The sequence below is a fragment of the Xiphophorus maculatus genome, chromosome 4, assembly GCF_002775205.1.
Source record: "Xiphophorus maculatus strain JP 163 A chromosome 4, X_maculatus-5.0-male, whole genome shotgun sequence".
NCBI classification, from domain to species: domain Eukaryota; kingdom Metazoa; phylum Chordata; class Actinopteri; order Cyprinodontiformes; family Poeciliidae; genus Xiphophorus; species Xiphophorus maculatus.
Window position 1 is genome coordinate 34,846,949 of NC_036446.1, and position 20,210 is coordinate 34,867,158.

The following is a 20,210-nucleotide window of genomic DNA, read 5'->3' on the forward strand; positions in this document are numbered from 1 at the left end:
TCTCTCACTCTCGTACTTCCTCTTCTGAGAGGGGAGATGTGCTACCAGCTCTCCTTCTAACGGGTTAATTGAGTTTCCTAAATCTGCTGGGATTTATCCTGTCCAGAACTGAAGTAAACTCTGTTTAAGCTGGTTTCGAGAAACGATTCGCCTGGTTATCTGACGGCCTACATCCAGGTGTCCCAACCTTCTTCCCCCTGTGAATTAGCCAGACTGAGCAGCCTACAGCCAACTAGTTTCACAGAGCACACCTGTTAACGGTCGCTCGTTCTCTATTTTACAACTTGCATTTGTTATTGAACCAGGTAGGTTTTAGTAACTCGGGCGAGTCCCAAGGATGTTGTTTTACATATGGGCTACCAGCAACCTAAAAACATTTTCCACTTCTTCCTCTTCAGAATCAAACATCATAGCTATTTTACAACCATCAAAGAACTTTAAGGTGACTCATTAACTGAATGTCCACAACATCTTTTAGATTTTCTTTATGCTAAATATTTTATTAGTAAGGCAGTTTTGCAAGGGTCAGTACAGCTTAATTCAGTAGCAGAAATAATCAAATAAGTAAAATCAATCATCTAGTCTATCTTTCCCTACTGCTGATACTGAGAACTAAAAAAGGGAACCTTTGAGAGAGACGGACGGAGTTTGGCGTTTCGAACCCCTTGATGATGAAGAAGGTGTTGCCGCAGGAGGAAGATGTTGATCGGCGAAGGCAGGAATCTCTGTAGGTCTGATGAGCTTCTTCTCCGCATGGATGGTGAGGTCACACAGGACTTGGTGCTGGCAGGAAAAAAGGCACCAGTTCTTCTTCTTTGTCTTTGCCTTTGTCTTTGTCTTCATCTTTGTCTTTGGGGTCTGAACCCAGCCGATGAGAGAAGTGCGATTCGAAGCCACAGGTTGCGGGGCTGACGGGTTGGTCTCCATGAGCAGGACAGTCTTCAGCTCTGTGGCCCCGGCTCTTCTTCAGCTGCAGAGTTCTTTGTCCATCTCGATCTTGGCTCGAAGCTGCCCGGAGGATCCAACGAACGGTTCCTCTTTTGCACCCACCTTTTATAGGGTTTATCCACCTTTTGGTGCGTTTTCATTGGCTATCTGCTTAGACAGATGATCTCATATCCATCACTCTCTTACAGACATTTCCTGATGTCTGTGCTAATGTCTCAGGGTTGCTCAACCTCCTATGTCTGTTGCCTTTCACCTTTTCTCTAAATAAGGCGTTGATCATCTCTGCTCTCCTGTTAGTTCCCCTTTTTCCCTTCCTTTCACCTTTCACCTACCATCTACCTCCAACATATCAGTGATGTTTAATTGCAGTTACACCTTTTACACCATTTCAAGTTCAATGTCAAAATCACATTTATATCACATTTATTTTCTTTAGCTTCTCTGATTTAGCATTCATTTATAATTTTATAACCATAACTTATATCACATTTATTTTCTTCAGCTTCTCTGATTTATCATTCATTTATGATTTTATAACCATAACTTATTAATTATACTTATTATAATCCTAATGTGAGTTATTACAGATGTTTTTCTGAAAAGAAACCAAGAATAATCCATGATTTCTAATTATTTGATGCCAAAGTTACAGTTACTTGTTTTTCTTGTAAGTGTTCCCACAAATGTAACTGTAAGTATTATTACAAGTAAACCAATATTAATATAAGTATTTTACTTTGAATCTTATCAAATTACTCAAAATGTTTTAGATTTCATTCTTTAAAACTTTCATGCTTTAAAATAAGGAATAGTCTCAGCTATTTTTATAAATCTGCAGGCTGGAACTTACTTCCTCTTTTTCCAGGAAACCTGCTTTTCCTGTTTAATGACTCTCTCTGACTGACTATGATTTCTTATGATTAGATAGAAAAAAGTAGAATTAAAGCAAAGTTTGCATGAGACAAAAACAACACACACAACCAGATTTATTTTATTGACACTTAAGTCTACTGTTGGGCCTAGATGTCACTTGAGTGATTCATTTTAAAGATAACTTTATTTATTATTACTGTTAAACTAAAATCTCCAGCATGGGGAAGTGGGATGAGCTCGGATTTTCTTGACAGCCCTCAAGACAACTGCTCCAACCATATGATCTCACACTACTGTTTTTGAGTACATGAATCCCAAAGGGGAGACACACTGAAGCCTAAAGGGGAATCAGTTCAGATCAGCCATACTTAATTGCACAAACCAGTCAACAATCAACACTTACCACAGGACTCATCAGATGAAATGAAAGCAAACAACTTACCCCAAACCAGAGAAAGAGGAGAAAAAGAAAAACCATTTCCCCAAAACTAAACTTAAGATTCCCACACTAGCTTCCCAGTTACATTGACAAACAATACTTACTAACCAACAAAAATAAAAAAGTCGCCGAAAACTATAACATAAATCCCGGACAAGCCCCCAATTTGTTATGGTCTGGCTCTAGAACCATAACAAATCAAAGGGAAGCAACGCATGGGATAACTTAAAATGGGATTTATTTAACAAAAAATCATAACTGGTTGGAGAGGAGAGGGAGAAAGGGGAGAGGGTGGCAGAGAGACAGAAAATGGGCTAGTGAGTGAGAAAACACAGTGCATGTTAAGCTGGATGTGATGTCATTTTGGAGACACTGGCCAGCTGCCTCCACTTCCAATCAGCACCAATTAGAAGCTCTAGAATAGGGATGTTAAAGACCCAGAGGAAAGACCTTGGGCCATAACAATATGGACTATAGGTTTGAATATTTAATAAATCAGTCATAATTATTAAGAATAATCTAGAACCAAAATATGTATATACTTTTGATCACTTTTGATGTATGAAATGATGCAATGGACTGGACTATATGCCACGAGTAGTGGTGACATACTTCCGTTTAAATTTTCGCCACATAGACCATTTCCGGGTAACGCTTGCTCCTATTGTTTTTAACCATAGCTACAAGAGCTGTGCCATGAACAAGACGCAAAAGTTTAAATATCTGCGATCTACTGGCACAACGACTAAGTTTTGTTGTGTGCCGTTGTGTTCAGTAATTAGCCAGTACAATCCAGTGCTTAGTTTTTTCATTTTCCTGCTGATATCAAGGCGACAGCGGACTGCAGCAAAACTTAGCCAATAAAGCTAACACGCAGTTTGTAGCTGCCTGGTATTTCAAACTTGAGGATATTGAAGATCCATCGTCAGAAATGGGAAGACAGAGGTTAAAAGGGAGCTGTACATGCTTCGTTCACTGGAATAATTTGTTGGAAGAAAATGCGGGAGGAAATCCACTGCTACAGAACAGGCTGAGAACAGAGGCAGCGATTCGGCACAAGGTAAGTCAATGTGTGTGTGTTGATGTATGCATTTGTGTTATATGGAGTATGAAATTAATTTTAGACAACTCCTTAGTTTTTGTTTATATGACAATTATATAAAATACACTTAACATGCAGTCGGAGCGCCCCTCCGATACCGAGCAGGTAATTTAAGAACAGCTGAACGCAGCAACTTTTCAGCCTGAAAATTATTCCATTTTTCTGTTCCACCAATACTGAGCAACACGATCCAAACCACACAGGTAGTCGGTCAAATTAAAGTCCAAAGCCTTTGCTTTCAATCAATCAATCAATCAATCAATCAATCAATCAATCAATCAAATCAATCAATCAAATTTTATTTGTATAGCACATTTCAGCAGCAAGACATTTCAAAGTGCTTTACATCATATCAAACACAGAATCACAATGCAATATAGAATCAATCATTAAGTCAAGTTCCATCAATAAATTTGTAATTGATTACATTTCAAATACAATTCTAAACAGGTGGGTTTTCAGTTGAGATTTAAAAGAAGTCAGTGTTTCAGCTGTTTTACAGTTTTCTGGAAGTTTGTTCCAAATTTGTGATGCATAGATGCTGAAAGCTGCTTCTCCTCGTTTGGTTCTGGTTCTGGGGATGCAGAGCAGACCAGAACCAGAAGACCTGAGAGGTCTGGAAGGTTGATACAACAAAGGCAGATCTTTAATGTATTGTGGTGCTAAGCCATTCAGTGATTTGTAAACTAACAACAGTATTTTAAAGTCTATTCTTTGAGCTACAGGGAGCCAGTGTAGGGACTTTAAAACTGGTGTTATGTGCTCTATCTTCCTGGTTTTAGTGAGAACGCAAGCAGCAGCATTCTGGATCAGCTGCAGCTGTTTGATTGATTTGTTGGACAGACCTGTGAAGACGCTGTTGCAATAATTAATGTGACTGAAGATGAATGCATGGATGAGTTTCTCTAGATCTGGCTGAGACATTAGTCCTTTAATCCTGGAAATGTTCTTCAGGTGATAGAAGGCCGACTTTGTAACTGTCTTTATGTGGCTCTGGAGGTTCAGGTCAGAGTCCATCACTACTCCCAGGTTTCGGGCCTGATCGCTGGTTTTCAGTTGTAATAACTGAAGCTGTGCATTGACTCTAGATCTATAACTCTAGATCTATGACTCTAGATCGTTCCTCTTTAGGTCCAAAAATAATAACTTCAGTTTTGTTTCTGTTCAGCTGGAGAAAGTTTTGGCACATCCACACATTTATCTGTTCTAAGCATCTGTTCAGTGATTGGATGGGTTCTGTGTCACCTGGTGACATCGTAATGTAGAGCTGTGTGTCATCTGCATAGTTATGGTAGCTAATATTATTTCCTGTTATAACCTGAGCTAGTGGGAGCATATAAATATTGAATAAAAGGGGTCCCAGGATTGAACCTTGGGGTACCCCACATGTGACCTTTGACCTCTTTGATGAGAAGTTTTCAATTGAAACAAAGAAATCCCTGTTCTTTATGTAGGATTCAAACCAGTTAAACACTGGACTGGAGAGTCCGACCCAACTCTCCAGTCGATTCAGTAATATGGTCATGGTCAACAGTGTCAAAAGCTGCACTGAGGTCCAACAGAACCAGCACTGTGGTTCTCCCACAGTCCGTATTTATATGGATGTCATTGAACACTTTTACGAGGGCGGTCTCTGTGCTGTGTGGTGAGCACGAAAACCAGACTGGAAGGAGTCAAAGAGGTTGGTTATAGTTAGGAAACTAGTTAATTGTTTACACACAGCTTTTTCAATAACTTTGCTGATGAATGGGAGGTTGGAGATCGGCCTGTAATTCTGCATTAGTGATTTGTCCAGACTGTTCTTTTTTATAAGTGGTTTGATTACTGCTGTTTTCAAAGCCTGGGGGAAAACGCCTGATGAGAGCGATGAGTTTACTATTTGGATCAGATCAGAAACAATAACAGGCAGGACTTTCTTAAAGAAATGTGAGGGTAAAACATCCAGACAGCAGGAACTGGAGCTTAGTTGACTTATAATTTCCTGTAGGGTTTTATAATTAAGTAGTTGAAATTGGGTCATTTTTCCTGTATTTGTTTTGTTTGGGCACAGCATTGGTACTGACTTTATAGTGGATGTGCAGATTAATCCTCTGATTTTTTGAAATTTCTCTGAAAAGAAGCTGGAAAACTGGTTGCAGGCGGCAATACATTGGAATTCAGGCGGTAACGTCACAGGAGGGTTTGTGATTCTGTCAACTGTTGCAAATAAAGCTCAAGCATTGTTAATGTTTTTGTTTATGACATCTGCAAAGAAAGCCTCTCGTGCATGTTTTAGTGTTAAATGATAGTTACGTAGTTTTTCTTTATAGATGTCACAATGAACGTGGAATTGAGTTTTACGCCATTTTCGTTCTGCCCTACGGCAGAGTTGTCTTGCAGATCTAACTGTTTGTGCATTTCTCCATGGAGATTTCTTTTTACCAGACACAACCTTCATTTTAATTGGGGCAATGGAATCAATAATATCTGAAACTTTAGACTGAAAATCATTTACCAACTTATCTATGTCATTACAGCTTAAAGGTGAGGAAGAAGAGTAGATTTGATTAAAAGTTTCTGCTGCGTTTTCAGTGAGAGAACGTTTTGTGATGGTTGCTGTTTGTCCAAGTGGGTTAAAAGATAAAGAACTTTCAAAGATAACAGGAAGTGATGCAACAATGCGACATCAGTTACAGAGACAGTGGAAATATTCACACCCTTACTGATAACCAGGTCCAGTGTGTGTCCTTTAGTGTGTGTTGCTTGTTTGACATGTTGTGTTAGACCAAAAGTCTCTAAAATATTAGCGAGCTTTTTTGCCCCTCTGTCTTGGGGATTGTCAACATGAATGTTGAAATCACCAACAATTATTAAACAATCATAATCAATACATATAAGAGTTAGAAGTTCATTCAAGTCAGTAAAGAAATTTTCCACAAAAGTTGGAGTTTTGTATAGAGTTACAGTCAAAGTTCGTTTGTGGCCTTTAACATCAATTCCAAGATACTCAAAAGAGGTGAAGTGACCCAAAGAGATTTTACTACAATTTATGGTATTCTTAGATATTGAAGCCACGCCTCCTCCTTTTTTGTGTTTTCTATTCTCACTGAAGAAATTGTAGTTAGGAGGCGCATATTCAATTCGTACGATTGATTCATTATTATCATTCAACCATGTTTCTGTCAGAAACATAACATCGATATTATGCTCAGTGATGAAATCATTAATTAATAGAGCTTTAGCACAGAGAGATCTGGTATTTAATAAAGCTAGTTTAAGTGACTTGGAGGCCAAGAAATCTTCAGTCTGAGGTTCCTTTAGGCAGGGGACAGTCTGATGTTTGAATTAGGTCCCCTGTATTTTATGTTTCTGTTTCTTGTAAATTTTCTTGTAGTTATCCGGACAGGTAATGTCCTGTTCTGCAGTGCCGAGGGGCCAGACACATTCTGGAGCAAGAAGGGTGTAAAGATAAAGTCTGGACCCCGGCCTCAGACCTCAGAGACGCATAGTGATGGATCCTCTGGGACGGTAGAGTCAGGTGGCTTAAATGAAGTGAGGTCTGCTACGTGAGCGCTAAGGAGTGACATCCCAAGTACAACCTGTTGATTCATTCCATCTGTAAATTTAAGAAACTCCGGTCCAGAAGACATTTCTCCATGTGTATCTTGTGAATCCTGTGAATGAGTGGGTGAGCAGAGAGGGAGGGGAGAAGGAGGAAGGGAACCAGTCGCTCCGTCTCTAGTCGATGTTATAAGTGTCACTGATCCACATGAAAAATCTACAGAACATGTACAAACAGTAAAGAATCGCTTATTTCCCAAATCCAAAAATATGACAACTACCTTTGCTTCTTTCATAATTATAACCCACGTTAGAGTGAATGTTTCCACTTGGCTGCTCTAATCTGTTCTTGTGCTATACAGACGTAATTTCTCTTTTTTCACTTTTTTTCCCTGAGATTCTGCTTAGAAAATGAGGCTACTACATCATCCGCTGCATTTTATTATTAAAATGGTGAATTTATATTAGCCTTGACTTTTATAAACTAATACTTCTTCTATGCATAATTTTTTATATTAATGTTGGAACAGATAAAAGGTGAACCCTGTACTGTGTTTGCTAGTAGTTTAAATTAATTTCATCTACATAATTTCCAAAGAATATTCAGATTTTAACATGCATTTTCTAGCTAGTAAATATTTCAGTTTACTCTTACTCAGTAACATCAGTGTTGTTGCATCTCTGAAATATTTTTTGCAGTTTTGAGATACCAGAACTGTTTCACTTAAACATTTAATTTCCTGAGATATTGTCAATTTATTTTCAGGCAAAACTCCCAAAAACCAGCTTAAAGTTTATTAGTTTTTGACTATATTGTGTGGCTAAATATGAACGCTTAGTCTTTTTTGTTGTTGTTTTATTTTTTCAGGTTTGAATCGTAACACCTCGTGATGTGTTTCTGAGCCATGATTGAGCCACTCTACCAATTACTTTTCCCTTGGATCCAAACACCTGGACCTGCTGACCTGTATTGTGTCCATCGGTCCACAGTCAGCCGGATCATCACAGCACGGAGCAACTTTTTATTTACATTACTCAGTTAAATTGGGATCTGGAAACCGGAGGACCACATAGTCAAAAATCTACCTGCAGACTATATTGGCTACCCATACACTGCAGTGATCCTGAACTGAGCTGAACCAGACTTCCCCTCTCCTCCAGAGTGACAGTAAAGGCAAACAAGTCTGACATCTGAGTAACTGATGTAGTATATTATATATTCACTGTTCATTTTGTTATACTGCTTGTACTTACAATAAAATTTAATCTCTTTTGTAATACTCTGCATTTCACAATCCTTTTTCCCCTTTTCTAGGTGTTTACATTACAGTATATCAAGTATTTGCATGTAGATCAGGAATTCAAGTGAGATATTAAAATGCAACACTTTTAAGTAATACCAGCAAAGAAGTGTGGATTTTAAGTAATATGCAGTTAGTCATATAATTCAATATACTGAATAAGGCTGGATAATATGGCTTACATTATCATATTTTATTGAAGCTGAATCTGCTATGATTCAGCTTCAAATCATACCAGATTTGATTTTAATCAGTTCCTCAATTTCATTAATAAAATTACAGAAAATACTTTCAAAAGGTGCTTTTATTTCAATAATCTCTCCTGTAAGTTGTATAAGGGAGCATTATGGCCAGGCTACAAGAATTTTTAATCATGAGAATGCAGTCATCGTAACAGCAGAATAAAGATGCAATTTTATAACAATGTCTTAAAATTACAAGAAGTCGTTTTAATGAGAAATAAAGATTTAGTTTGATCTGACGTAACCAGCTCAGTCCATGTGGTTCTGAACCATTTGTCAGTAATCAAGAGGATGTACATTGCCACTTCAATTGACCAGGTAAGCATTAAAGAAAAAATAAAAATAGAGCAAATATACAAAATGGAATGGATAGCAATACTTTCCTACTTTCTATATAAAGAAAAGCAAATCAGTTAATAGCAGGAGATGGAAAAGTTGTTGGCAGCATTAGCTCAGGCGATGCCTCCCTCCAGGAAGCTACCAAACAGAACTTCTGTCCAACTCCAGCTATAATAAAGGTAAAAAAAAAAGAAATATAACAGAAAGATAAAATAACAAATAATGCCAATTCGCTAATTCACATCCAGATGCAAAAAATTTTCTGAAATTTATCATTGACATTTTACAAATTTCACAAATCAATTAAAAGGTTTCACAAATGTTATATTTATTCTGCTATTAGTGCAGAATAATGTAGTTAGGTTTGAAGTGTCTAGGTGTTGTAATTTTTGAAGCACAGCACATTAAAAAAGCTCAAGATAGTGAAAATTAAGTGTAATCGCCCTTTAGCTATTTTCCGAATTAGATGCTACATTCGGAAGCTACCTTCAGCTTCAACTGATAGCTACTATACATACATATATACAGTAAATATATATATCGCACATCGCACAGATAATCATAATTGTGATATTCTGGGGTTGGAAAGAACAAGCAGAGGGAATGTGGAGACGAAGTCTTCTAATGGTGGAACTCAGGAACAGAACAGCTACTTCAGTACAGTTTTTTTTCTGGCCCAGTGTTTCTCAATTCCGGTCCTCACACCCCCCCTGCCCTGCATGTTTTAGGTGTTTCCCTTCTGCCACACACCTGGGTTGAATATGTGGGTGATTAACAGGCTTCTGCAGCACTTTATGGTCATGCAGTCATTTGAATCAGATGCTCTGGAATAGAGGTACATCTAAAACATGCAGAGCAGGGGGGCCTGAGGACTGGAATTGAGAAGCACTGGCCGCTAACCCAACCTAATAAGTTGGCCTACTAAGAACTATACCTAGAACAGGTATATCTGTATTTCTACCACTAGGGGCAACAAACCACTCTATTACAATAATCAAAACACTTAACGTTTACATAGCATCTTTGTAAGATTGTCCCTGTTAGCTATGTCAGACATGAGGCATTATGGTGAATACAAATGATTTACTAACTTACCTTCAAAGTTATTGTGAAGTTTGACACATCCAGCTTAAATCCTTTGTCGTTGTTGGAGCATTTCAGGACGTCTGAATAATTCTAGAAGCATCATTAATAGTCCTGCAGCGACCAAGGAGCCATTATTAACATACTGTTGCCTGCGCACCCGAAGCATTCTATGTGGCAAAAAAATGCGGAAGTGCTAAAATGGAAGTCCATGGCATATAGGCTATTGTTCTTTATGTGGAGGGACCAAGCTTCTCAAAGACCACCACACTGCAAGAAAAGTGGTGTTTTGACCCTGTATACTGACACGAGCACAGCTTGTGAGTGACAGCTATCGACAAGCAACCGACAGCTAGCAGGACAGCACATTGTAACTCACGGGAGTCGAATGGTGTCAATTGTGGAGTCCCATAAGCGGGGGGTGGAAGTGCGGGGCAGCAGGCTGGCGAGAGGTGTTAACAACTAATATAATTACACTACTAATCAGAATATCATTAAGTCTTCATTATTTATTATTAATTCTGGCATTACTGGAATCATAAAAGGCAAATTCCTTTACAAAAGAACATATTTTTTAATTTTTTTAAGGAAGTAGAGCTAATTAAATGAGATAAACAAGACCTGAAAGTGGTTCCAGTTTCACTCGATGGCTAACCTGTTGAAACTTTGGCTAATTTTAAATACCTCGGGTCATTCCTGGACAGTCAGCTCAAATTTGCTGAAAACACTGACTATATTTTGAAGAACTGTTCCCAGAGACTATCTTTTAAGAAAACCCAGTGATCTTGGGGTTACCCAACTAGAGGTTATGTACAAGACAATGTTGAGTGTTTTAACTGTTCATCTCATCTGGTTTGGTCACATGAGCTGCAGATTAACAGACAAACTTTTACGAATAATTTCAATGGCCGGTAAAGTAGCAGGTAAATAGTGGTGAAACCAAAAACAACCCTGTCTCAACTGTTTGCTGAAAGAACATGGAAAATGTGAGGAATATTTTAGTAGATGCCATCCATTCTAATTTTTCATCAGTTTGAACCTCTGAGCTGATAAAGGCATTATTGTGTTCCTTTGGCAACTAAGAATATCAATTAGAAGTCATTTATTGATAATACAATAATTATTCTTAACCAGATTAATTAACATTTACCTGTAGTATGCTCAGTGTATTACCCCATGCACAAATTGTTGATATGGTTCTAGGATTCAGGGTTTTTTATTGTCATAACACCTTGATAGTTTGTGGTACTAAATTTGTACTCGGGTCCCAGATCAAAAGATCTAAAGGTTGCTCCCCACAATCCTTTGTGCAGCCTTGACCACCCTCTGCAGAGCCGTCCTCTTAGCAGCAGTGCAGCTCCTGTACCACATGGTGATGCAGACAGAGAACGCTCTCCACCATACAGCGATTGAAGCTCCTCAGGACTGAGTTCCCAAGTCCAGCTCTGCAGCTTCCTGAGGAAGTAGAGATGCTGGTGGGCCTTCCTGACTAGATGGGAGGTGTTGCATACTAAATAGTTAGTGTGCAAATCAAGGTACCTGTATCTGGAGACCAAAGCTGCTCCTCTGACGTACAGGGGCTGAAGAGGATCCTTGCCCCTTCTGAAATTCACCATCATCTCCTTGGTCAATACATCAATACATTGATGCAGAGGTTATTTTCTCTGCACCACTGCACCAGGTATTCCACCTCCTCTCTGTAATTGGACTTATCACTGTTTGTGATGAGTCCCACTACTGCTCTGTCATCAACAAACTTCACTATAAGACAGCTGAGGTGCCTTGCCGAGCAGTCATATGTCAGCAGAGTGAAGAGGAGGAGGCTCAGCATGCAGCCATGCGGCGAACCAGTGCTGAGGGTGATGGAGGAGGAGATGCTGTTGTGGATCCTGACACTCTGAGGTCTGTTGCTTCAGGAAGTCCAGAATGCAGTTCCCCAGTGTGGAACTCAGTCCAAGGGAGAAGAGCTTCTGCACCAGGGTCTGTGGGATGATGGTGTTGAAGGTCAAGGAGAAATACGGAAAGAGAAGACGGATGTAAGAGAGAGTCTAGGTGGGTGAGGGCGGTGTGGACCAACGATGAGATGGCATCAGTAGTGGAGCGGTTCTTCCTATAGACATACTGAGGGGTCCACAGTGACATTGATGGAGTCCTTGATGTGGTTCATGACTTGTCTCTCAAAGCACTTCATGACTACTGATGTTAAGGCTATAAGCCGATAGTCATTCAGGCTTGTCACTGTGGAGCATTTGGGGACGGGGACAATAGTGGCGATCTTTTAGCAGGTGGGCACAGATGACAGTGGCAGTGAGGTGTTGAAGACGTCTGCCAACACCTCAGACAGCTGAAGTGCACAGTCCCTCAGAACTCGCCCTGGGATGTTGTCGGGGCCTACAGCCTTACGGGGGTTGATTTCCCAGAGGCACTTCTTCACATCTGCTGTGGTCACACAGAGAGCCGTGTCACCAGGTGGTGATATTAGTTTGGTGCTGAGGGAGATGTTTGGATCCTCGAAGTGGGTGTTCTATCGTTATTCTATGAATGAGTTATTTTATTGTTTTAGAGTCGAAGGAAAATGTCCACCTTTATTTAAATAGTTTCATCTTAAATTTTCCTGTACATAAGACTCTATGAACAAACAGTCTCTCAGAATAACATGGCATCATAAAAGCAAAATGTGAATTTTATCTTGTACCTGTTTAACAACCCTGGTTGTAACAACCAGATTTGGTATTCTTTTGTGAACCTAATTAATTTGTTCGTTACCGACTTTTGCTCAATTAAGTTTCTTATGTATACATTATAAATGGTATTTTGCAATTTCTTTTTTTCTCCCTATAATTGATGAAGATATATTATGTATAATGTATAAAGGTCTTGTTTGTCATTTAATTCATGTAATAAATACATTGTTAAGAAAATAAAAAATGGTGTTTCATTAGAGAATTTATTTTTTACGGTTCCAGTAATGCCAGAATTCTAATAAATAATAAAGACTTTCTGCTATTATGATTTAGTAATGTAATTACTAAATTGTATTACCACCCCCACATCACTTGAGGCAGTAGCAGGCCCAAAAAGATGCGTCTAAGGAGCAGATTTAGAAGTACACCGAAAGCTATGGAATTTGTTAAAAACTGTGAACTGCGCTGAAGTAAATAAAAGAGAGAAGTTCAAATACATGCTGAGAGTTAAACTACTTCCTAAAGATGAAGATGTATCACAGATTTCAAAAGAAAAAAAAACTGGAGACTGCGAATAATATAGGAAATAACACCCCCTTCATTTCTGGAGTGCAAAGGTCCCGTTTCCAAATAATGCATGAGACTGACAGTGGTCCGTCCCCGCCCCTTTTTGTTTGCTGCAGCGAGGTGTACTTACAGTCCGTCCTGACACCCGCTCGTAGGTGCCATCATCCCAGAATGCCATCTCCTCTGCTGCCAGTACTCTCTGCCTTCCTCCATCAGCTGTGAACACAGAACAGACAAACATGAACAGCTGCAGATCAATCTCTCCCAGCAACTTCTTGTAAATATGAAAGCCTCTCCTAGGCCCAAGGGGACAGGGGTGATAGGGCAACACACAGTTTTTGACAATTCTTTGCAGTTCGCTACAATTTCCCATTCTGACAAAAAACTCTTGCCAATAGCCCTCAATCTCTAAGCACACAACAGCGCTAGGTGTCCAGAGCTGTCGAAAATCCCACTTTTTTATGCTCCTTTTATTGGTACATTTTGTGGAGGAACAGTCAGTAAACTCAGAAGCTATAGTCTAGAACAGTGGTCCCCAACCACCGGGCCGCGGACCGAACCAATTGGTACCGGGCCGCGCAAGGAATAATGAACTACTTCCGGATGTTTTATTTTGCAAATCCTAAAACGGATTTTACCAGTTACGTCTTGCGAGTCAAAATTGAGCCAATTTGCAGCAGAATGAGTAACAAAACAACATCGAAGTACTGCTGCGCCCCCCCCGAACAACAGCATCGGACTCGATACGTACCACACGCCCCTGGAACTAATTCCATTTGTTTTTTGGTAAGAGAGTTGGAAGTAGCCACAAAGAGGCACACCAATAGAGGTTTAGCTACAGTTGTTTCTGTGACAGTGAATTGTCTCTGGTAATTATTGTTTTTTTATGCAGTAATCTTTGTGTGAGAGACCGAATTTATTAGTTTATTTATTTTACTGTTCATGTGTATTATAGTTCACAGGTACCCCACCCAATTGGTTTTGTTTATTATAATAAATTAGCTTGTTCATTCCTTCAGAACTTGATTGTGTGTGTCTCCTACCTTAATCTTTGACACTCATATTTCCTATATGTCATTGAATGTGACTTTTATACGTGTGTTCTTCGAATGTGCCTTTTTGCGAAGCAGTGCATTGTTTTTGTTCTGCTGAGGAGCGTTAGGCACTGAGTGTGACAAGCTGAGTTTTTGTATTAAGGTAAATAAAACTTCTTTTATTCGCAAAGACATCTCCAGATGTCATCTGTGCCTGAGCCCAGCAACATTTGTTTCATTAATCAACAAGCAAACAGTGTACGTGTAAACTTTTTGGTAATGTTTCTACAAAAGAAAACAACTGATGTACCATAACAAACAATTATTTTATGTTTTTCTAGGAACTAAAGAATCATCAAAGGCACAGAGCGCTTTTCAATTCCAGTCAAGTTCTGGGGAGTACTTTACCATCACCAGCAACAGCCTATGGGCACAAGGTAAATTCTCCCCTTCAGCTAACTGACGCTTGCTTACTAAATAAATACATAAAACACAAATTATCTTGTCCTTAAAATGAATACAGACTCAGATTAACAATGGCATGAATTATGTTACAGTGACGTTCTGTGTTGTTTTCAGTAAATTGTGTTACTCCTCTCGAGTTTAATCAAGGCTTAACTCAGTTCTTGTTATCAACAGCCATTTATTGTGGACACGTCTTACAACGTCCCCAAAATATGCCGTCAGAACAACAAAAAAAGGTGTCACAAACCTAAATCATTTCACAATAAATGGAGTATTTACATAAATAAAAGGTACTGTAGCAGCTCCCCAGCAGTTGAATTACTCAGCCAGTCTTGACGGGTGAATTTAGCATTTTATTTTTCTTTGATTCAGATCCACCTTGATCATCACAGTCACCTCAGTCACTTCAGTCACCTCAATCACCGTGAAAACTAAAACATATACAAATATTAGAATACAAAACATAAACTTACAATACAAACAACAAAACAAAATGTACCTCGGTGCTTTCACTGGGGAACACTAAGTGTTGATTTCTTCATGTTTTGACAGTTCAAGTCATTCATTGGCACAATGATTCTACCAGCTTTTATAGGGCCTGTCCTCATTAGCTACCGCAGCCCATGAGGTACATACAGAAACCCCCAAAACATTACAAAGCGTAAATACCATTAAACAAAATAAAATAAAAACCACCAACAATGCTAATCAAAACAGACAAACATCCATAAACAATCTGTGACATTCTTAATTTAGAAAATTCACTTTGAATAATTTACAATAAATAGTCTACAAATATACATTATTTGGGCAATTTATTTTAAATAGTTCACTATTCGTTACAGATACAAATAAACAAAACCGTACCTCATTAACTGCATTGACTCCAGAAGAATAAAGCTAAATTTCTTACGATTAGCTTTTTCAGCTTGAATGCCTCTTGGCACCAACCAATGTTTCCCTGGGCAACATATGGTCTGTGGAATAAAACAAACGTCCCCCCCACCACATTTGAATGTACACTTAACTGAACCTAATGAGGATCAACACAAATTAACTAAAACTACCACACATTTAATCTAATGCGGAGTCACTGATCAATAACTGCACACACATCTATTTTCACTTGGATAAACTGCTGACCTTAGGGAGTTTCCAGTTGTTTCTTGGTGCCGTTTCATCTTTGATGATGACTATGTCATTGACTTTTGCACTTCTCCTTGTTTTCTGCCATTTTTGTCTTTACTGTAGGCCCACCAAATATTCTTTTCTCCATCTGTGCCAGAACTCATTGGCTAAGTATTGAACTCTACGCCATCTCTTGCGAACGTACAAGTCCTGCCGTACAAAGTCTCCTGGAGGTGGTAGTATTACAGATGTCTTCATTGTTAAAAGAAGATTGGGAGTGAGTGGTTGAGGTCTGGTAGGATCATTGAGTAGGTGTGGGGTGATGGGTCGACTGTTTACTATGGCCATCACGCCGTAGAGATAGGTTCGTAATGATGAACTGTCAAATGTTCGGGAAGACTGGTCTAGGATGGAGGACAGCACGCTTCTGATTGTGTGAATTTGCCTCTCCCAGGCCCCCATCCATATGACTGGCAGAGGGAGGGTTCATAACAACTTCACAGCCGAGTTGCTTTAGGTTTTCCTGGTTCATTTCTCTTACTGCTTCAAGGAATTTTCGCCCTGTCCATAACGAAGTTAGTACCCTGGTCCGATCGCAGCTGCCGCACATTCCCGCGGAGGGAAATGAAAGCTAGGAGTGAATTAAGGAAGGCGTCAGTTGACAGATCATCGAGTAACTTGATGTGTACCACACGGGAACATAAGCATGTGAACAGAAGTCCATAGCATTTGGGCTCTTTACCTCCTTCATTGACATAAAACGGGCCAAAACAATATTTGAATGGAGGGTTTTTTCCATTCTTTCATTAGACAGGTTTGCCATTTTCTGCTCTTCTGTTCCTAGTCTGAATTTCCTGCATTTGACACAGTTGAAGATATAGGGTGATATTGCTTGTCTACATCCAAGTATCCAAATGCCGTTTGCTCTTAGCTCATTTATTGTCATGCGCTGGACCTGATGTTCCACACGCCGATGATAGTGATCAATCGGTAACTTTGTGATGTGGTTGGTCTTTGGTAAAATAGCTAGGTTCTTGATGTATGGATGTGGAGTAGCTTGCTCTAACCAACCTCCCACTCTGAGGACACCCTTTTGATCGAGAAAGGGGTTGAGCCAGTAGAGCTTACTTGTCTTGTCTTTAGTTAACTCCTTTTGGGACTGAAGCTCCTTGATCTCTTTGGAGAATGCTTGTACAATGGCTATGATTGCAAGTTTAGCTTCTTGTGTTTCTTCAAGACTTATAGCTTCATTGGCTCTCTTTTGCATTCTCTTAAACTCTTTCCCAAATCTGATGAGTCTTGCAATAAAACTTTGACTAGTCTTAACCAGCTGGAGAACTTCACAAAACGTTCCGCCGAAGAATCCATCCTTGTGTAAAGGAAAAATGATTATTTTGGTGTTTAATGCAGTTAATCTTCCAACATGTGTTAATCACTCGTATTTGAAAAAACAGGCTTTGTGTGACCCTTCGAAAGAGGCCCGAGGAGACAAGCAGACGCCTTCCACTGTCTAAGAGCATACAAAAGCTATAAAATTAGCATCTCCATGGAAACGGCAGCTGGAATGTGGGAGTCGGCGAGATTTATAGCAGGACTGGGGGGTTTTCCCTCCGGTTTGCTTGGACAAAAAACAGAGCACCTTCGAAGCTGAGCTCTAAGGGGGGCTGTAACAGGTCGCTGAGTGGTCGAAAAACAGACCGCCTTCTTTGCATATATTAAATAGGGAAACGCCTCTTTAGTTAAAATTCTAGGTCAGCACCGGAGAGTCTGAGAGGTTTTTTCCATCTTTTCCTCCACATTTTGGGCGCCTTTGTCTGTCTTATGTGTTTCGTGTTGTCTGTTTTCCCCTTGTCTGTATAAAATGTATATCTCTGTATCTCTGCAGCTTTGTTGTCGATTGCTCTGTATGAATTAAACTCTGTGATCTGTGACGTCATTGTGCTTCGCCGTAGTTTTGCAGCCGTGACAACATCCGCTCGGGACGCGGGAGAACAGGAGGGAAAGAGAGCCATGCTTTTTCTAAAATTTAAGCTAACCTAATAACTTTCCTCCTTAACACACAATACATTTCTTTTAGGTTAAAACATATCTTAGTGCGAACCAACCAAACAACATAATTTTTAACTATTAGTATACAGTGAACCCTCGCTATTTCGCGGTTCGCCTTTCGCGGTCTTGCTGCTTTGCGGATTTGCATCATGCATTGTGTTCTGCATTCTGATTGGCTAAATAGTCTCTCCGCTTCTTCTCTACCTGTGTGTCAACAACGTTGCGGTTTAATATGTACACGTACGTAAAACAGCTTGTCATATTTAACATAATCGATGGTGGCATGTCGGTTTATAAGAATGTTTTTGCCAAGAAGAAAAAAGAGTGACAACAACTACCGATAACTACGTTATTCTGTCGAAAAAACACACCTGCACCGCGGGCTTTACCATATGACCATATTTTAATTTGGGAAAACCAGGACAACCTGGAGCACGGGGGTGCTCTAAAAGCAAGGAAACTCCGTACATTTGCGCTTTGGCATGTTGTTGGCGTACTGACAGCCACGCTATTTATCTTCTGATTAAGAACAGGGTTGCCCGCACTGACGCGGCTCAGGGAGTACGTCACACGCAGCGCCGTGCGCAGTGCCCTAGTGCATGTAAATTTAATGGTTCAATGAAGGAAATTTTAAAAAACAGGACATTTCCTCACTTTCTAAAAAAAACCCGGGACAGGACGTGAAATACGGACATGTCCCGGGAAATACGGACGTTTGGTCACCCCACTTTAGAAGAAAAAAAAAACGCTACAGAGCGGAGTCAGGCTGCAGCGGCTCAGTCAGAAGAGCAGTAAAATACACGCGAGTCACTATACATTTTGTTTTCTCCCGTTCTAATCCAATGACTCAGGTCGCGGTGGGGGGGTTGCTGATCTCCACAATTTGGGCACGGGAATCCGCCTTCAGTTCGTATTAAAATTATTATTTTACATTACAGTAGTTATTTGTAAAAAAAAATGTTTATACGGTACTTTTTATTTGTTAAACAAATGTTTGGGCCTGTAAAATGGTTTTGTTCTTAAGTTTCAATGTATTATGGAGTATTTTATTGTATAATAATTGTAAAAAATAAAGGTTACTACTTCGCGGATTTCGCCTATCGCGGGTTCTTTTTGGAACGTAACCCCCGCGAAAAACGAGGGTTCACTGTAATTATATTCCTCTACACAACGTACTTCCACTGTGTTGGTACAGTGCTCTCTTAGATGCGTTGGATTTGATTCACTTCAAAAACGTGAAATTGTCTTGCTTCATTGCTGATGTATCCCAGCATAACTTGCTAATCTGTCCAAAAGAATTCTTTGGCATTTTCCAGCTCTAATTCCACTTTGAGCATATTGTTTATGCTTACCACGGCAACTGCTGCAGACAGTTCCAATCTTGGTACTGTAGTCACCTTTGTGGGTGCTATCCTGGATTTGGCGAATACAAGAGCGCATTGGATATGTCTTGATTCACTGATGGCTCTTAGGTAGATACAGACTCCATATCCTGCAACACTTGCATCTGAAAAATAGTGGAGTTCATACTTCTGAACCTTTTTGAAATCCTTAGGAAGGTAACAATGGTCGATCTTAACATCTGCAAGGTTCTTGACATCTGACAGTCAGGACTCCCACTGTGGCTCAAGTTCACTTGAGAGCGGTGCATCCCAATCTGCCTTGTCACAACGCATCTGCTGTAATATTTGCTTGCCGAGTAAAATGAAAGGCGCCACAAGTTCAAGTGGGTCGAAGATGGAGGCTATAGTTGACACCACTCCTCTTTTGGAAAGTGGGTACTCTTTCACAATTACTCAAAACTGGAAATGATCAGAGGCAACACACCACTTAATGCCTAGAGCTCTGTCTGTTGCTCACCAAGTGAAAGGTCTTGAGATTTTGCTGTTATCTTCTTTGGGAAGTGATTTGAGTACTTGTTGACTGTTGGAAACAAACTTATGAAGTTGTAGTTTCCCAGTGTGGCAGAGTTGCTTCACTTCATTCACCAGATGAATTGCTTCCTTTTCCAAATGAAAATTGATCAAACCATCGTCAACGTAAAAATTTCTTTCAATAAATTTTATTGTCGCTTCACTAAACTGTCGCTGACCCTGTGCTGCAATGTACTTGAGGCCGAAGTTTGCACAGACTGCTGAGCAGGTTGCTCCAAACAGGTGGACACACATGCGGTAGACAGATGGAGTGGAGTGAAAATATCCACTATCCCCCCAGAGGAAGCGGAAATAATCTTGATCTTCTGTTCTGACTCCGAATTGATGAAACATGCGTTTGATGTCAGACATCACTGCCACTTGTCCTTTTTGGAATCTGCACAGGACTCCTACCAGTGTGTTGATTAACTCTGGTCCTCTCAAAAGGTGATCGTTCAACGAGACTCCTTCATACTTTGCTGAACAATCAAACACCACTCATT

The 20,210-nt window shown here is 39.8% G+C and overlaps 1 protein-coding gene across 3 annotated transcripts in view; it reads left to right on the plus strand.

The window, feature by feature from the left end:
* cemip (cell migration inducing hyaluronan binding protein) overlaps positions 1 to 20,210 on the plus strand; it is a 224,571-nt gene that overhangs the window by 54,133 nt on the left and 150,228 nt on the right. For all 3 annotated transcript variants that reach the window (XM_023332631.1, XM_023332632.1, XM_023332633.1), the window contains exon 8: positions 14,494 to 14,589. In XM_023332631.1, the coding sequence (XP_023188399.1) occupies positions 14,494 to 14,589 (96 nt within the window). The remainder of the gene's footprint in view (positions 1 to 14,493; positions 14,590 to 20,210) is intronic.